Source organism: Lacerta agilis, chromosome 2, assembly GCF_009819535.1.
Source record: "Lacerta agilis isolate rLacAgi1 chromosome 2, rLacAgi1.pri, whole genome shotgun sequence".
NCBI lineage: Eukaryota > Metazoa > Chordata > Lepidosauria > Squamata > Lacertidae > Lacerta > Lacerta agilis.
Window position 1 is genome coordinate 103,114,530 of NC_046313.1, and position 17,956 is coordinate 103,132,485.

General features: G+C 47.6%; 2 protein-coding genes across 2 annotated transcripts; both read left to right on the forward strand.

Moving 5' to 3' along the window:
- The first annotated feature begins 1,922 nt into the window (after positions 1–1,922).
- Positions 1,923–5,824, forward strand: LOC117042029 (zinc finger protein 239-like). The gene is made up of 2 exons (XM_033141473.1): positions 1,923–2,144; positions 4,743–5,824. Exon 2 carries the CDS (start codon positions 4,751–4,753, stop codon positions 5,759–5,761), a length of 1,011 nt encoding a protein of 336 aa, XP_032997364.1. The 5' UTR covers positions 1,923–2,144; positions 4,743–4,750; the 3' UTR covers positions 5,762–5,824.
- Positions 5,825–10,009: 4,185 nt separating this feature from the next.
- On the forward strand, positions 10,010–15,951 carry LOC117042024 (zinc finger protein 570-like). Its single transcript, XM_033141465.1, has 4 exons — positions 10,010–10,106; positions 11,225–11,345; positions 13,370–13,474; positions 14,775–15,951. The coding sequence occupies exons 1-4, from the start codon at positions 10,050–10,052 to the stop codon at positions 15,701–15,703; spliced, it is 1,212 nt and encodes a 403-aa protein (XP_032997356.1). The 5' UTR covers positions 10,010–10,049; the 3' UTR covers positions 15,704–15,951.
- The last annotated feature ends 2,005 nt before the right edge of the window (positions 15,952–17,956 follow it).

The following is a 17,956-nucleotide window of genomic DNA, read 5'->3' on the forward strand; positions in this document are numbered from 1 at the left end:
CAAATGCCAGAGACCTACAGTACATTGGTTCCCAGTACGTTTCCGAGCATAATTCAAAGTGTTGGCGCTGACCTTTAAAACCCTAAACGGCCTCGGCCCAGTATACCTGAAGCGTCTCCACCCCCCATTGTTCAGCCCGGACACTGAGGTCCAGCTCTGAGGGCCTTTTGGTGATTCACTCCCTGCGAGAAATAAAGCTACAGAGAACCATGCGGAGGGCCTTCTTGGTAGTGGCACCCGTCCTGTGGAATGCCCTCTCATCAGATGTCAAGGAGATGAGCAACTATATAACCTTTAGAAGACATCTGAAGGCAGCCCTGTATAGGGAAGTTTCTAATGTTTAATGCTTTATTATGCTTTTATATATGTTGGAAGCCTCCCAGAGTGGCAACCCAGTCAGATGGGTGGGGTAAAATAATAATAACTAACAATAACAAATTACTACTACTACTACTACTACCACCATTAAGGCAGAGAGTTGCTCCATGCAGGACACTCTCATCTTTGCAACTCCATTGTCAGATCCTGGCTTTTTAACCCTTTCTGTGTTGCTAAACACGTATGGCAGGGCTGGTGGCCTTTTTTGTCCTCAAGGCCAAATACAGCAGTGGGTGGGTCCATGGGGAGCACAAGCCAGTGGGCATTGGTTTGTCCAGTGATTGGGCGTGGCTTGGTTCCACTCTTGCCTGTTGCCTCAAGCAACACACTATCTTGGGCCAAACCCGCACTCGACATGAAGCATCTCATCTTGAAACGCTGCCAAGGAAGAATGCAAATTCTAGCACACATATGTATGGGCAGTTACAGGTAGGTAGCCGTGTTTGTCTGCCATAGTAAAAAAAAAATAAAAAAAAATCCTTCCAGTAGCACCTTAGAGACCAACTAAGTTTGTTCTTGGTATGAGCTTTCGTGTGCATGCACACTTCTTCAGATACACTGAAACAGAAGTCACCAGACCCTAGTGAGAGAGTGAGGAGGGGTATTACTCAGAAGGGTGATGGGAATGGGTGATTGGCTGATGGGTGTGGAAAACCTGTTGATGACTGAGAACGACTGCAATTAGTCCTAAAGGAAAAAGCAAGGGGTGAGATGGCTAAAGATAGCTTTGTCATGTATAATGAGATAAGAATGTATGGGCAATAAATCTTATGAGTTCTGCAAATCTAGACAGGAGTTAAGCACAGTGGTCAGGTTGCAAGCAAGCAATGCCTCTTCTGCATACTTTCAGTCAGGGCGGGATTTAGGTTTGATGAGGCCCTATGCTACTGAAGGCAATGGGGCCCTTTATATGTCCATCTGTCCTTTGTCAGCAACAATTTGCCGCTGTTTTTTTGTGTTGAATATATGCTATGTGGTAATTTATGGACCTAATAGGTATCTAAAGCCATTTGCACATAACAAAATATGTATTTTATCAAAGTAATTGTTGAACTGCAATACAATTAAGAAGAAGTATATTAATAGTGAACTTTTTTGGGGGGTGGGTCCAATAGAGTGGGGCCCTAAGCTATAGCTTGTTTAGCTTACACATAAATCCGGCACTGATTTCAGTGTGCATATAAGAAAATTACGCTTTTGAACAGGCCCTACAGCATTATTCTTTTAAACCTCCCTGCGATAATAGTAAACCCGCACTGCAAGCAAATGACTGGCAGGAAGGCTTTCCCCCTGAAGCACTGGCTTTCTGCTTGCGAGGAGCTTTCAGCTTTCAGAAATGTAATTCGCAAGGGACGCAACGTGCGTGTTTGGTCCTTCCCTCCCTGTTTAAATACTGAGCTGGTTAAATTATATTTTTTGGAAAAAAAGAAAGGAAAAGCTGGCGATCTCCTTTAAACTGTCTCTGAACTGAGTGCCAAAATCGGGTGTTTTCCGGTCTCGCGCCGTGCCAGCAGAGGGCTCTTGCTCGTTGATCCCGGGGAAAGTCGCTGCTCTTTTTCCACCCCCGCCCCCCAGCTCCGATCAGCTGGTTTGGGAGGACGGACGAACTTCCTGGAGTACCAACAGAGCGGCCGCCATCGTCAATGCCGCGGCTGCGGCCAGCGGAGAGCCGCGAGGCCGAGCCCGCTTCCTCGGCGGACCGGAGGGAAGACTGCCTCGGAGGACGCGCCGGGCTTGGCGAACGCTGCGAGCTGGAAACTGCTCAGGTGAACGAGCGGCGGCGGCGGGGAATCCGTGGGCGGAGGGCAAGGAGGTGACTTGCTCTCTACACCAAGCAGGTGAAGCTTTGAACCGGACCACCCACCCGACCCACTTCCAGGGTGGGCTTCTGTCCGGCACTGCGCCCTGTTAAAATCAACCTTTCCCCCCAATACCAATAAGTCCAGAGTTGCTCGTTGTTAACTGTGTGAATTGACATACCCCCCTCAAGACCCCCCCCCCGGGGAATGTATATTTAACTTGTTGTTGTTCAGTCGTTCAGTCGTGGCCGACTCTTCGTGACCTCATGGACGCCAGGACGCCAAAGTACTGGAGCCTCAACTTCAGGATCTGTCCTTCTAGTGAGCACTCAGGGCTGATTTCTTTGAGAATGGATAGGTTTGATCTTCTTGCAGTCCATGGGACTCTCAAGAGTCTCCTCCAGCACCATAATTCAAAAGCATCAATTCTTCGGCGATCAGCCTTCTTGATGGTCCAGCTCTCACTTCCGTACATTACTACTGGGAAGACCATAGCTTTAACTATATGGACCTTTGTCGGCAAGGTGATGTCTTTGCTTTTTAAGATGCTGTCTAGGTTTGTCATTGCTTTTCTCCCAAGAAGCAGGCGTCTTCTAATTTCGTGACTGCTTTCACCATCTGCAGTGATCATGGAACCCAAGAAAGTGAAATCTCTCACTGCCTCCATTTCTTCCCCTTCTATTTGCCATGAGGTGATGGGACCAGTGGCCATGATCTTAGTTTTTTTGATGTTGAGCTTCAGACCATATCTTGCGCTTTCCTCTTTCACCCTCATTAAAAGGTTCTTTAATTCCTCCTCACTTTCTGCCATCAAGGTAGTATCATCAGCATATCTGAGGTTGTTGATATTTTTTCCAGCAATCTTAATTCCGGTTTGGGATTCATCCAGTCCAGCCTTTCGCATGATGAATTCTGCATATAAGTTAAATAAGCAGGGAGACAATATACAGCCTTGTCGTACTCCTTTCCCAATTTTGAACCAATCAGTTGTTCCATATCCAGTTCTAACCGTAGCTTCTTGTCCCCCATAGAGATTTCTCAGGAAATATTTAACTTATTTAACTTGGCATATGCTGAATAAAATTCTACTGGATTTTGCTAGGAATTATGAAAAGACACACCCACCCACTCATTCATTCATTCTTTTCATACATGTGTATATGTGTGTGAACAAAATAAAAAATTATGTTGTTCAGGTTCAGAGGTGTTGTGCCACTGAATACCCCCCCCTTTTTTTTGAAGCGGCAGGCAGAGAGGGGGCTATTGGCTTCAAGCCTTCTTTGGTTTACTGAGGGATATTTTTTTTTTACCACTCTGGGAGACAAGAGTGTTGAGCTAGATGACCCTTTTATCTGATGCAACAAAACTGCTCTTTTGGGATGAGTGGGGAAATAATGTGTATGTTTGTGAGGAATGCTTTCAGCTCTTTCCTCTAGGACTGTGTACCCACCCACTCTGCTGCTGCTTTTAAGTCTTTAAATAGTCAGAAAATCCAGCCACGGAACTGCATAACACGAGTAGTTGAGCTCCCCAAGATCCACTTTACATAGAAGTAAACACACACACACATTGCTAGGTTTGATGACCTCTTAGAGGTGTCATTTGCAGTTTTAAGTGGCATACAAATCTGGTTAAATAAACAAAGTAACATAAAAAATATCTAAGGGGTAAAAATGGAGGAACTGCCATTGGTTACTACCATTAGCGCGTACTCAACTCGACGTTTTTAATAGCTGGAGTTAAGCATTGGACTCATGTAGTTTTTGATGATACTTTGGGATGTATTCGGTTAGCAATGTCACTCGAAACCTCTGATTGGGTTGGCATCTAGATACCCAAATAAGTTGTTTATTGTGTGCAATGTACATTATCAGTGCAGCCAGGCAAGGCTGGTGGGCTTGTGGTAAATACTTGCGTGTGTTATACAGTACTCCTGCTCTCTCCACAATCCACGGCATTTGTCTATTCTCCACACCTTTCACCCACACTGATGTATTTATTTATTTTGTTAAAACAAAATAAAATAAAAAATTCTTTCCAGTAGCACCTTAGAGACCAACTAAGTTTGTTCTTGCTATGAGCTTTCGTGTGCATGCACACTTCTTCAGATACACTGAAACAGAAGTCACCAAACCCTTAAATACAGTGAGGGAGTGGGGAGGGGTATTACTCAGAAGGGTGGTGGGAATGGGTGATCAGCTGATAGGTGTGGAAAACCTGTTGTTTATTTTGTTGTTGTTGTTGTTGTTGTTGTTGTTGTTGTTTGTTATACCGCCCTATACCAATAGATGTCAGGGCAGTTCACAGCACAAAATTTAGAAAATGCTTCCCTCTCACTCAATATCAGAACGGTGTACAGCAACTTTTTTAAAAAGTTGAAAGCAGCATAACCCTGTAAACAAAGTTTACTGCTTTAAAAATGTGGGGAAGCGGGCGGAGATCTGGGCCTCAGTGGTGTTTGATCTGCCTTGACTACTTTCTAAAAGTCCCCGGAGAGGAGATGTTGGAGCAGGAACTGAAAAACCTGGACTGTTTCTGGTTTTGAGCTCTTGTTTGTCTCAACAGGCGATGGGATGGCGGCTGAGCTGAAGGAACAGAGATGCGTGAAGGAAGAGCCCGGAACGACGGCGGTGCTGGCGGGCGGCTCGGGAGAGGTGGTCTCCCGCAACTACAAGCGGGAGAGAGAGAACGGGGGCCGAGACTTGCCAGAGAAGCGAGAGAGAGCTGCCTCCGGGAAAAGCCGAGAAGGAGTTGCTCTGCCAGGCTTCGGGAATCTTGACCAAATAGTGATCCAGCAGCTGATCCACATTGGAGGAGGAGGAGGGAGGAGGCGCAGCAAGCAGGGGGAGAACTTCCGGCAGGCCGCGGGCCTCGGCAAGCCTTCGATCGTCTGCCTGGGAGAGAAGCCGTACCTGTGCATCGTCTGCGAGAAAACCTTCCGCAACCACTCGGGCCTCATGGTGCACCAGCGGATCCACACAGGGGAGAAGCCCTACAAATGCCCCGACTGCGAGAAGAGCTTCAATCAACGCTCGCACCTGACCTCCCACCGCGGTACCCACACAGGAGAAAAGCCCTTCAAGTGCTTTGACTGCGGCAAGAGCTTCAGCTATAACTCGGGCCTGGTGATCCACCAGCGCATCCACACGGGGGAGAAGCCGTACCAGTGCCCCGGGTGCGAGAAGAGCTTCAGCCAGAAATCCCACCTGCTGTCGCACCAGAGGACCCACGTCGGGGAGAAGTCCTTCAAGTGCCTCGACTGCGGGAAGAGCTTCAGCTACAACTCGGGCCTCGTCATCCACCAGCGCATCCACACCGGCGAGAAGCCTTACAAATGCTCGGACTGCGGTAAGAGCTTCAACCAGCGGTCGCACCTCATCTCGCACCGGGGCGTCCACACGGGACGGAAGCCGTACTCGTGCCGAGATTGCGGGAAGAGCTTCAGCTTCAACTCGGGCCTCGTCATACACCAGCGGCTGCACACGGGAGAGAAGCCTTACAAGTGCTCCGACTGCGGGAAGAGTTTCAATCAGAAATCGCACCTTATTTCACACCAGAGAGTCCACAGCGGGCAAAAGCTCTGACTTGCTGGCGGCAGATACCATATATTTCCGTGTATAACACCCCCCCATGTATAAGACCCCCCTATTTTGGGGGACTACATTTTAAGAACGGTTGACCTTTTTTGGGGGGGGGATGCAGAAAACCACTGAGAAAAAATTCTGAGAATCATGCGCATCGCCAAAGCTAACAAGCGCCTGCCCGTTCGCCACCAGCAGCCAGCAGTCGCCTACCCAATTGTTGCAGCAGAAGCCAATCTAAAACACCCCTTGCCGCAGCCACCAATCACCCACCCAACTGACGCAGCAACAGCCAATCCAAAGCAGCTCTTGCCGCAGACACCAATCACCCACCCAACTGACGCAGCAACAGCCAATCCGAAGCAGCTCTTGCCGCAGACACCAATCACCCACCCAACTGACGCAGCAACAGCCAATCCGAAGCAGCTCTTGCCGCAGACACCAATCACCCACCCAACTGACGCAGCAACAGCCAATCCGAAGCAGCTCTTGCCGCAGACAACAATCACCCACCCAACTGACGCAGCAACAGCCAATCCGAAGCAGCTCTTGCCGCAGACACCAATCACCCACCCAACTGACGCAGCAACAGCCAATCCGAAGCAGCTCTTGCCGCAGACACCAATCACCCACCCAACTGACGCAACAACAGCCAATCCGAAGCAGCTCTTGCCGCAGCCACCAATCACCCACCCAACTGACGCAGCAACAGCCAATCCAAAGCATCTCTTGCCGCAGACACCAATCACCCACCCAACTGACGCAGCAACAGCCAATCCAAAGCATCTCTTGCCGCAGACACCAATCACCCACCCAATTACCGGTGACAAGCTGCTGCTTGCAGCTGAAACAAATCACCAGTTCCCCCTCTGCACTATCCATGTATAAGACAAACCCTGGTTTTTAACATTCTTTTTGAGTAAAAAAAAACCTCGTCATATACACGGAAAAGTACGGTATGCCTGTTATTTAGCTGTGGTTCCTGCATTGCGGGTGGCGGGAGTAGATAGCGGTTTGGGTCTGTTTCCAGCTCTGCAATTCTATAGACTATAATTCCACCTCTAGAAAGGATCTAGAACAGGGTTTCCCAATCTTGTGTCTCTAGCAGTTTTTGGACTACAGTTCCCATCATCCCTGACCCCTGGGTCCTGCTAGCTGGGGATGATGGGAGTTGTAGTCCAAAAACAGCTGGAGACCCACGTTTGGGAAACCCTGATCTAGAACACTGGTCTCGAAGCAGTAGCTTGCAGGTAATGACACACCGCCAGTATTTGTCAAACTGTGTGCCTCATAGCAATGGGCATGGTTTTATTAGACTTTTGAAGGTGAGTTTATACAGGTGTGTATAAACTGCACACTTGATTAGAGCTGCCTTTCTTTTTGCTACAGATCAACAGCAGTGCACTGAGAAGGAGGACTGAAGGAGAGAGAGAGAAATCTAGGCATTCAAGAAGAAGTTACTGCAGAAACCCAGTATTAAAAACTCAATATTAATTCCCCCCCCCCGCACTTTTCTGAGGTGGGAAAACCCTTAGACTTAAAGCTAAAGGATTTTATTGATCAACTGCTATAGGAAAGTGTTTAAAACCGCCTGTTAAGCATTTCATATTGTCCTGTCAGGGTATGCTTCTTAGTTGGTGTGGAATCTATAGCCTTTTTCAGAAAGTTGTATCAGTGTAGGGAGGAGAGTGAATCTTACTCGCTGGCTGTCTTTGCCGTGCCTATAAAAGGGATCCTACCTGTGCACAGCTGTATGTGAGTAGATCCCCTTTTCAGATATTACACTGAATGCAGGGCTGATGAGTAAAGTGTGCAATGTCACAAGACACATTCCCTCTCTCCTTTTACCTGTTCAGACGGCAAGTGGAGGCAACTTCGGGAAGAGGGCTTCTTAAGTGAAAAATATATAGTCAGATGTGATGTTGGATCCTCTAGATTGGATTACTGCAATGTACTCCGCATGGGGCTGCCTCATGGGGCTGGGCTGCAGCAGCCAAGCTTGTGACTAGGGGCCGTGTTTCTTTAGAGCATATAACTACATTGTTGTTCAGTTACTGGTTTGTTTGTGAGTGCAACTCAATAGTGTTGGTTACTCTACAAATGCCATTAAAAATCATTTGGGACCAAAAAAAACCTGCCACCTGAGCCCACCCACCCATTGCAGTTGCCCTCAGATGCTCTGCTTCTTGTCCCAACTCTGATTGGCGGGCACATGAAGCAAGGCCTTTTTGGTTCTGGCACCTAGTTTGTAGAATTCCTCACCAAAAAGGCCCTGTTGGTCCCCCTCCTTCTTAGTCTCTCGACATTTTTACAAAAGGAAAACAATTTGTTCCACTGTGCTTTTTAATACCAGGCTTTTGTTTTTGTATAGTTTTTTTTTTTTTATTTGCAGGTTGTAGTTTGTGTTAACTGATGCTGTGAACTGCCTCTATGCCCATGTGAAGAACCGAAAGCCGGGGGAAGTAACTATTTTAATAAATAAAACAGTATTTATCTGTATTTTGTTATAAGAGACTGTTCCAACTTAACCGGGGGGGGGGGACCCAACATCTATATACAGCAGGTTGCTGTATACACATTTACTAGTGCATATTACAGTACTGTAGTCTCTCAAGTTGGTTCATTATAATATATAAACTCTATTCGGAAGTGTCTCTTGCACTTTGGGCAAACTTGGGAGGTTGGGAGCAGGGCTGTGCTGATGAGCCCCACCCGTGGGGCCCACATGCAAAGTACAAAGAAGTTCAAGCAGGCAGCCTTTGCCTGCGTGAACAAAGGGGGCTACACTATCAGGAATCCTAGTTGTGCAGGATTCCTGATTGCATGGAAGCCTGTGTGTATGTTTGTGAAGGCTGCCTCTCTGCACGTTTGCACTGTCCCTCCAGATGGCAGCAGGTGGGACGTACCAACTTATTAACGGAGGACAGGGCTGGCTGATGGTTCCCCTCTCTCTTTCTCGTGTTTGTCCAACTTCTGAATAGGGCTATGAACAGTTACATTTCTGTATAGACACTGCGTGTAATCACCCTGCCTGCTTGCAATAAATGGAGTGTGTGCAATGACCAATGACCTTATTTTGTATTCTATTTTCACAATAGATATTGGTTGCATCCTCAGATTCCCCCCCCCTCTCCTACTTATGCTACCAGGCAAAACTTCATGAAGGCAGCATCCCATGGATGTGTGAAGGAACCATCAAAGATCCAACAGCACAAGCAGAATTTTGGAGATTGCTTCCTGTTCCCTCATGTTAGATTTTTTCCAGAAGGACAGATAATAAAAAGAGCCCTGTTGATACAGGACAAAGGCCTGTCTGGTCTACGTACATAGCGTTGTTATTTTGTCATTGAAAGTTAAGAGTGTTACTACTAGCGATATATTGCCGTTTCTTCTGTCTACGTTTATAGGGGTGTTTAAAAAGAGAGTCGTAGTGATCCCATAGCTAAAAGTGGAAGCTGGTAAATGTGTCCTTTTTAGCAAAATATGGTAACTTTATCTGCCAGAGCCTTCTTGGTTTCTTTGTTTGTTTGTTTGAAAATTATTTGGTTTTTCAAATTAAAATTTTAGTCACGTGTCCAACTTAAAAACAAAATTCCAAGGAATCTCTCGGACTTCCCTCCTCTTCTTTGTGGGTCCTATTGTTAATCATTTCCTCTTGCACCTTTTATGATAATCCAAAACCTTTTACCCCTCCATTGTTCTCCAAAATTCACCATTAAACTACGAGTGATATTCCAATTCTACTAACGACTTTAACTGTTTACAATGGTTTTTAAGATAAGTTATACATTTCCCCCATTCCTTATTAAATTTTTGGTCCTCCTAATCTCTGATTCTTGCAGTCATTTTGGCCATTTCGGCATAATCCATCGACTTGATATGCCATTCTTCTCTGGTAGGGACTTTTATCTTCATTCCATCTCTGGGCCAGTAATATCTGCGCAGCCGCGGTCGCACGTATAAATACCGGTAGTCTTATCTGCTCCCTTGGGATTTCGGCACCTAGAATTCCTGAGCCTTCTTGTTACTGTATTTAGAAAGGAAAATGTATCGGAGCCTTCCTGGTGGCGCCACCAGAGGGAGCTCAGGAGCCGGGGAAAGGAGCGGCGGAAGTGGCTGCCCCGCTTTCCTCTTTCGTCGTCTTCGCCAGCACTGAGCTTCCGGGGTCAAGAGCGGGTGCATGATGCGGAGTTCCCCCAGGTGCCTCCCCAGCCTGGGATGACGCTCCCTTGGTTCTTGTTCGTCCTGCGCATGCTCAGAGGAGGAAGCGGCTACCTCTGGACCCAGAAGGATGGAGATGGCGTCCTTAACTCCCGGAGGAATGGGAGCAACTGCAGCCGGCTTGAAAGTGAGCGAACTCCCCCAAAGAGCTCAGGAAAGCACCCTCCACCCCGCGGTTGTTTAGCAGAGCATGTGCGGATGCGGATATATGAATCATACAAACAGGCGGCAGGCAGAAAACCAACAGGCGAAGCTTTCCCACCACCTTTTCCTCCTCCCTTCCCTCACTTTCCCACTCTTCCCCCCAGCTTATTTTTTTCGAAGGGGGGGGGTTGACCCACTTTCCCTTAAAAAAAGGCTTCTGCGGCTTTCCACAGCTGCACAATGCTTATGGAAACTTGGTGGCCTTCCGCTCGATTTCCATGCAGGAAAGCCGCTGCACCTGTTGAATGCCTGCCTGTCAAGCAGCTGTTAATGGCACAGGGCTGGGGGGCGTGCGTGGATTAGATCTTTCAGACCATTGTTGGAAGGGGGACTATGCTCTCTCTTTTTTGTAAAGGTAAAGGGACCCCTGAACATTAGGTCCAGTCGTGTCCGACCCCGGGTGTTGCAGCACTCATCTTGCGTTAATGGCCGAGGGAGCTGGCGTACAGCTTCCGGGTCATGTGGCCAGCATAAGCCGCTTCTGGCGAACCAGAGCAGCGCACGGAAACGCTGTTTACCTTCCCGCCAGAGCAGTACCTATTTATCTACTTGCACTTTGATGTGCTTTCAAACTGCTAGGTGGGCAGTTTTGTATACGTAATTAAATTTTCTGTTTTACAGTTTAAAGTACAGTACTCATATTTACATCCTTAAGATATCAATGACTTTCCCTTCTCTTTCCATGGTTCATTTTACATATCATAAATCCCTGCATGTTTTACAGAAACTATACCATTCAGTATTCCATTATGACATCCATCATAACTTATTTACATTGTTGAATTTAAATTCAGCGGGGGTTGTGTTCTAACATTCTGGTTGCGTTCAAGCCAAGGGCCCATCTTGCCCAGCATCTGGTTCTCACAGTGGCCTTAAGCAGGTTTTTGGTGCAAGTCACAGAATTGTAGAGTTGGAAGGGACTCCCTTCCAACCTCCTGCAATGAAGGATGAGGCCCGTGGGGCTGTTGCCATCACAGCCTTTGGCAGAGAGCCGGCAGTCATCTGGAACTCCATTCCAGGGTCGCTTTCTCTTTGCCGCAGGTGATGTTTGAGGACGTGGCTGTATATTTCTCCCTGGCTGAGTGGGCGGAGCTAGCCAAATGGCAGAAGGACCTCTACCGGGCTGTGATGGTGGACAACTATGAAGCTGTCACCTCTCTGGGTAAGGGTCTCCCTTGCTTCAGTGTGTGTGTGTGTGTGTCCTGTGGTGTTCCAGAGAGCCTGGAAGCAGCAGAGAAATAATGCTGGCTTAGAGGTGTCAAGGTTTGCAGAGGGCAGAGCACCTCTTTGTTGAACTGACCTCGGAGGCAAATGCAAGGTTTTGCAATCTGCAAATTGTAGTACAGGCACCAGTCTGAAACGTTTCGTTTCAACCAGAATTTCCTCAACTTGATGCCTGCATAAGAGCATCAGAAGAGCTTGTGCCGCTGGATAAGGCCAATGGGGCCCCATCTAGCCCGCCATCCTGTTGTCACCAGATGCCCCAATGGGATGCCTGCAAGCAGTGCAACAGCAGCAACTCTCCCCATACGCAATTTTGCTTATTTGCATTTACATATTTCCCTTCTTTTTCTCCAAGGAGCTCAAGGTGGCCATGTGGTTCTCCTCACAACGACACTGCGAGGCAGGCTAGGCTGAGAGGCAGCTGCTGCCTCTAGGTCACGCAGTGAGGCCCCTGACCGAGGGGGAACCCAAACCTCAGCCTTCCAGGTCCTACTTAAGCACCCTAACCACTCGTACACCACACTGGCTCTCAATTCCCTGCAACCCATATTCAAAGGCATTGCTGCCTCCAAGTGTGGAGGAGTAACATAGCCATCATAGCCAAGAGCCATAGATAACACTTTTAATTAATTTGTCTATTAATTTGTTGCAATCTGTGGCCAACCCAATCCATGCACCCTGCCAGCCCTTCTCGAATCCCAGGAAAACGCAGCTAGTGTGTTTGTGGTTCGCTGCTGCTGCTCCCCTAACCCAACCACAAAAGGGAAACGAAAGCAGGCATCTCTGGCGATCGGCTTCCTGGCTGGATGTGTAGCAGTGCCCCTTCTCTTCCCTCCCTCCCGCCTTGCCTCCAGCAGCACCCCCCCCCCCAACCAGCATAGTTGCCACCCCACTGAATCAACCCAGCCTGCATCCTTGGCTTAGTCTGAGTTCTTACAAACGCGTAACGGGTATTACTGCTTATCATTTATTTTATGAACCTCTTTCCACGTGCATCTCAAGGCAGCTTACAAATAAGTCATAGAAACCAGCTGGAAATTGTTTTCAAAATGATACAAAATAACCCCTCCTGAAAGTAAGAGACTTTGTCGCTAGAGCTGGAAAAGCACGGGGCGGGAATCTTCAGATGTTTCAGGAAAGTGCAGCTAGGAGGTGCCTGTCAACATCTCAAGGGGGATGCTGTTCCATAGATCGGGGCAGCTACAGCAAACGCCCTGCTCTGAGGTTTTTGTGGAGCATGTTTTGGAAGAGACATTCTTCTGCAGAACACAGACTTGCTGGGTGTAAAAAAAAAAAAAAAAATTCCTTCCAGTAGCACCTTAGAGACCAACTAAGTTTGTTCTTGGTATGAGATTTCGTGTGCATGCACACTTCTTCAGATACACTGAAACAGAAGTCACCAGACCCTTATATATAGTGAGAGGGTGGGGAGGGGTATTACTCAGAAGGGTGGTGGGAATGGGTGATTGGCCGATAGGTGTGGAAAACCTGTTAACGACTGCAATTGGTCTTACAGGAAAAAGCAAGGGGTGAGATGGCTAAAAGCTCATACCAAGAACAAACATAGTTGGTCTCTAAGGTGCTACTGGAAAGATTTTTTTTTTTTGACTATGGCAGACCAACATGGCTACCTACCTGTTGCTGGGTGTATTAAGGGATAGGAACAATATTCTGCCGTCGTACTTGGATGATGTATTTGTAAGGGGGGGGGGTTGCTCTGTCCTAGTGTCGTACAGCGGCTAGAGTGCTGGTCTGAGACACGGGTCTGAATCCCCACTCAGTCACGAAGCCCCCTGGGTGACCCTAGGTCAGCCTCTGCCCCCACTGCAGGGCCGCTGTCAGGATGAAACAGGGAGGAGGGGACCCTAGCACGCCACCCTCAGCTCCTTGCAGGAAAAGGCTGCTACATAAATGTAAGAAACGAGTAATGAGTAAAGTTGCTGTCCTCTGCTCCCACAACAGGGCACCTGTCCATCAAACCGGAGCTCATCTGCAAAATAGAGCGCAAAGAGGAGCCCTGGATGGAGGAATCCCTGGAGACTCTCAAATGGAAGAGACCCTGGTTGGGTGAGTTGATTTAAGGGGTGGTGGTTTTGGCAAAGCGGCCTTGCTCAGCCCTTTATGGGTTCCCTATTAACTGGTTCTTACCAGTGTTGTGGGGACGCGGGTTTAAACCACAGAGCCTAGGGTTTGCTGATGAGAAGGTCGGTGGTTCGAATCCCCACGACGGGGTGAGCTCCCGTTGCTCGGTCCCTGCTCCTGCCCACCTAGCAGTTCGAAAGCACGTCAAAGTGCAAATAGATAAATAGGTACCGCTCCAGCGGGAAGGTAAATGGTGTTTCTGTGCGCTACTCTGGTTCGCCAGAAGCGGCTTAGTCATGCTGGCCACATGACCCAGAAGCTGTATGCCGGCTCCCTCAGGCAATAAAACGAGATGAGTGATGAAACCCCAGAGTCGTCCGCAACTGGACCTAATGGTCAGGGGTCCCTTTACCTTTACTTTACCAGTGTTGTAGTCAAGCCACACTCTTGCATATGTGACACTGGCTACGGATAACAGAAATTCCACCTCTCCAGCTCTGACTGGCAACATCTTAGGACATGGACTAGGACTTGGGGGAACCTAGGTTCAGATCCCGCCTCCCCATTCACTGATTAAACTTAACTGGGCAGATTTGAGGCAATCGAGTTCTCTCACCCCCGCCTACCTCGCAGGGTTGTTGTTGCGAGGATAACGTGGGAGGACGGGCCGCATACGTCGCCTTGAGAGAAAGGCGGGATGTGAACATAATAATAAAAACAGTAGTTTTATGCAGTAGGGTAATTCCAATCCATCCTTTAGGCCAGTAGTTCTCAAAGGCAGGAGAGGACGGCAAGTGTGGTGGGAAGAGTCAAGGACAATCAAATAAACATTTAAATATTTTAGTCTAGTCTAGTCTCAAAATATTTTTATGTAGCTGCATTGTTTTATACTTTCTGGACACCCATGATCATATTATTGAGTTGTGTTCTATGCTATAAATAAAGCAATGCTAGGAGCTGTTTCTTTTTGTTTGCCACTGCATTTCTTACCAATAAAACAAAAAATTCTGTGTGGTGCGAGCAAATGTTCCATTTCAAAAAGCAGTGGTTCTCAAAAAGCTTTTTGAGAACCACTGCTTTATCTGTCATGACTAAGGGGTCATTGGCAGACCACCCTCTGTGGATTTACCTTTTGAAAAAGCTAATGGCCGCCCGCACGTCTTATGGTGGCAAATCCCATAGGGATGACGGGATTTGTAGTCCAACAAATATCTGGAGGGCTACAGGTTCCCCAGCCCTGGGTTAGGGCAACATCTTCTCTAAATCTTTTATTTTTTCCCTGCAGTCCTCAGGATGAGTAACAACATGAAGCAGAATTCTCATCAGGAGGTTCCCACGGTGACAACACTGCAGAATCCTGAGCCGGGAGAGACTTTCAAGACCTGCTTGCCTCGTAGATCGGCAAGGCAAATAAAAGTGGAGAGATTCACTGAGTGCTGCCAAGGTTTTAAGACTTGGAAAGGACCCAGAGTCCATCAGGACCAAGGTGGAGGTGGGAACGCACATGCCGTCTGCGGGCAGAACAGCCGGAAGCATCCGAGACACAAGGCAGACGATAGGCAGAGCCTTTTGAAGTGCCCCGACTGCGGGAAAGGACTCTCCAATCAAAACGCCTTCAAAAGGCACCAGAAATTCCACACGGGTGAGAAGCCCTACCAATGTCTAGAGTGTGGGAAAAGCTTCATGGAGAGCAGCCACCTCACTCAGCACCAGAGGATCCACACAGGGGAGAAACCCTACACGTGTTTGGACTGCGGGAAAAGGTTCACTCAGATCTCGCACTTCATTCACCACCGGAGGAGCCACACGGGAGAGAAGCCCTACGACTGCCCCGAGTGCGGGAAAAGCTTCAGCTTCAAGTCGGCTCTGATTCGCCATCACCGGATTCACACGGGAGAGAAGCCGTACGAGTGCCCCGTGTGCAGGAAAAGATTCAACGTCAGCTCTCACCTGGCTAGGCACCAGAGGAAGCACCTCAAAGAGGCAGCGCTCGAAGCCGTAGAAGGCTTAAGAGGAAACCCGGTCTTTCTCAGGTGCTGCAGAGAACCACGGCCGTACGACTGCATGAACTGCGAGAAAGGTTTTTTCCGGAGCGGAGACCTCGTGAGACACCAGAGGATCCACACGGGAGAGAGACCCTATCTGTGTAGCAGATGCGGGAAACGCTTCAGCTACAAATCCAGCCACCTGAGGCACGAGGCAGGACACATATGAGGAGTTGCCCTGAAGTGATAGATTTACTGAAGTCGAGAGCAGCTCTCCTCCGGCTTTGGTGATGGGATTCCCAAGAATGCGGCGTGCAGAGACTTTCCTGCATACTAATAACAAGCCAAGCAGCAAAGGAATTCTGCAGTTTCAACATTCTGCAATCAGAATAAATTCTGCAACCAAAAAATGTACAGTCTTTTTCCGAAATGCACTTAATTTGCACACCTTGCTCTTTCGGCACACGTTAGTTATTGAGAATTTTTGTAGAGAATTTGCCTCAATGTCAAACTCCTTGTTTTGTTTTGCATTGTTTCGGTATGTTACAAATTAAGCTTTGTGGATGTACCCAGGGTTGGAAAGGAGATTGCGATTCTCGTAACAGATATGAAGAACCCTGCCTCCCTTCCACCTGATCCAAGCTGCAAAAAATAAATAAAAAGAAGTGCAGTTAAGACTGCCTGCTATTGACTTGGAAATGGCACACATTTCTTGGAAGGTCACAAAGATTCCCTGCTATTGAGGTCTCCCTTCAACCAGGCAAAGCTATACAGGCAGAGGGCATTCTCAGTAGTGGTGCCCACCCTGTGGAACGCCCTCCCATCAGATGTCAAGGAAATAAACAACTATCTTGACTTTCAGAAGACATCTGAAGGCAGCCCTGTTTAGGGAAGTTTTTAATGTCTGATGTTTTACCATGTTTTTAATATTTTGTTGGGAGCCGCCCAGAGTGGCTGGGGAAACCCAGCCAGATGGGCAGGGTATTAGTGTTATTATTATTATTAATAATAATAATAATAATAATAATAATAATAATAATACAATCCCCCAGCAGTTCCCCCTCCTCTTTTGTATGTTTTAACACCTTGAACTTTGTAGCGATCCAGTTGTGAACCCAACTAGAAACTTGGTGTGTACAAAGTTCAGCTAAAGCAGGATCCTGAAACAAGGATTTTCAGATTCTCTCCCTGGGAGCTTCTCTTTAATGTGAGAGAGATTCCTGTCCAACTCTGCTCAGGAGTCAAGACAACAGAGAGGGTCAGTTCAGTTGGCCTTGTTTGTCCTTACCCCAAGCTTGGGGCGCAGGGGTTACAGTCCAAAACAACTAGAAGGCACCAGATTGGGGAAATTTGCAGAAATTGGTAAGAGAACTGTGTAAGCCTGCAAGAGACGATGTGGGGAAATAAAAAGCCTATTCTGTTGGAGCTCAGATTTGTAAATAAAACCTGAAACACAGCAGACACAGACAACCATTGGGACTAAGTGTGCAAGGTTGGCTACAGGGGAGGAAGCAGGATCCTTGCCTCTCTTAACCGTTGCCTTTTCGAAGCGCACTACATAAGCGCTTAGGGAGGAGCAGACCAACAGCAACATTGCAGAACATAACCTTGTCATTGCAGCAGTGTGATGGGGGCATTACAGGTAGATATATCTGCCCCTGTGCTTTGGAATGAGAAGGAATGTGCTTTTCTCTGCCTTGTTCCACCCCACAATGGCTTTCAGGTGTACAGTACTCTGATGGGAACCACAATGAGAAACTCAACTGCCGTGCAAAGACCAGAATCCCACCTCTGTACCTTAGGCAGCTTATCTTACGCATGAGATGTAGCTGGAGAACAAATGTTTAAAATATTCCTGTTTGTGAGCAGGACGGAGAGAATGTGTTTTTTGGGTGACTGCTGATTTTATGCCAGAACTGTTCAGCTCTTGTGATCCAGCCCTATGCCAAAATGGAGAAAAGAGAAAGATGGGGGCGCCCCACTCACATTTGGCTGTGGCCCCACCTGCCACCCACATGTGGTCCCCTGCGGCCCTTGGCAGACAAAAAAGATCCCCACTCCTGGACTAAAGGCACAATTCTCACTTTGGGTGAGAAATGTCCTGGGTTCAATTTTCACACAAGCCCATGCATCGTAAATACAGAGACTCCATGCAGATAGTCAATTGAATGCATTGTGATTTCAATTCACAATGGGTATGTTGTGGGAGTGGGGGTAAGGAAGTCAATTTCATCTATGAACTTAATACACTTATTTAGGAATAATTCTCTGGATGTTGTTTTTTAATCAATCAATCAATCGATCATGAAAAACCCTATACAGTAATTTTCAAATTGTTCTCCATTTCTTCTTACCTGTGGGTTAAGCCCACTGAAATTGCTGTATAAGAATGCCATTCAAAACATGTACCGGTAGCTCTTCAACACTGTAAAGTTAATACCGCTTGGCACATGTTAGAGCAGCAAAGGGCCCTCATTGGAGG

Bases quoted from the DNA above. Each gene is read 5' to 3' on its own strand.
- LOC117042029 (XM_033141473.1), top strand. From the start codon at position 4,751: ATGGCGGCTGAGCTGAAGGAACAGAGATGCGTGAAGGAAGAGCCCGGA.
- LOC117042024 (XM_033141465.1), top strand. From the start codon at position 10,050: ATGGAGATGGCGTCCTTAACTCCCGGAGGAATGGGAGCAACTGCAGCC. The intron at 10,107-11,224 runs GTGAGCGAACTC...TCTTTGCCGCAG, and splicing joins CAACTGCAGCCGGCTTGAAA to GTGATGTTTGAGGACGTGGC. The intron at 11,346-13,369 runs GTAAGGGTCTCC...CTCCCACAACAG, and splicing joins TGAAGCTGTCACCTCTCTGG to GGCACCTGTCCATCAAACCG.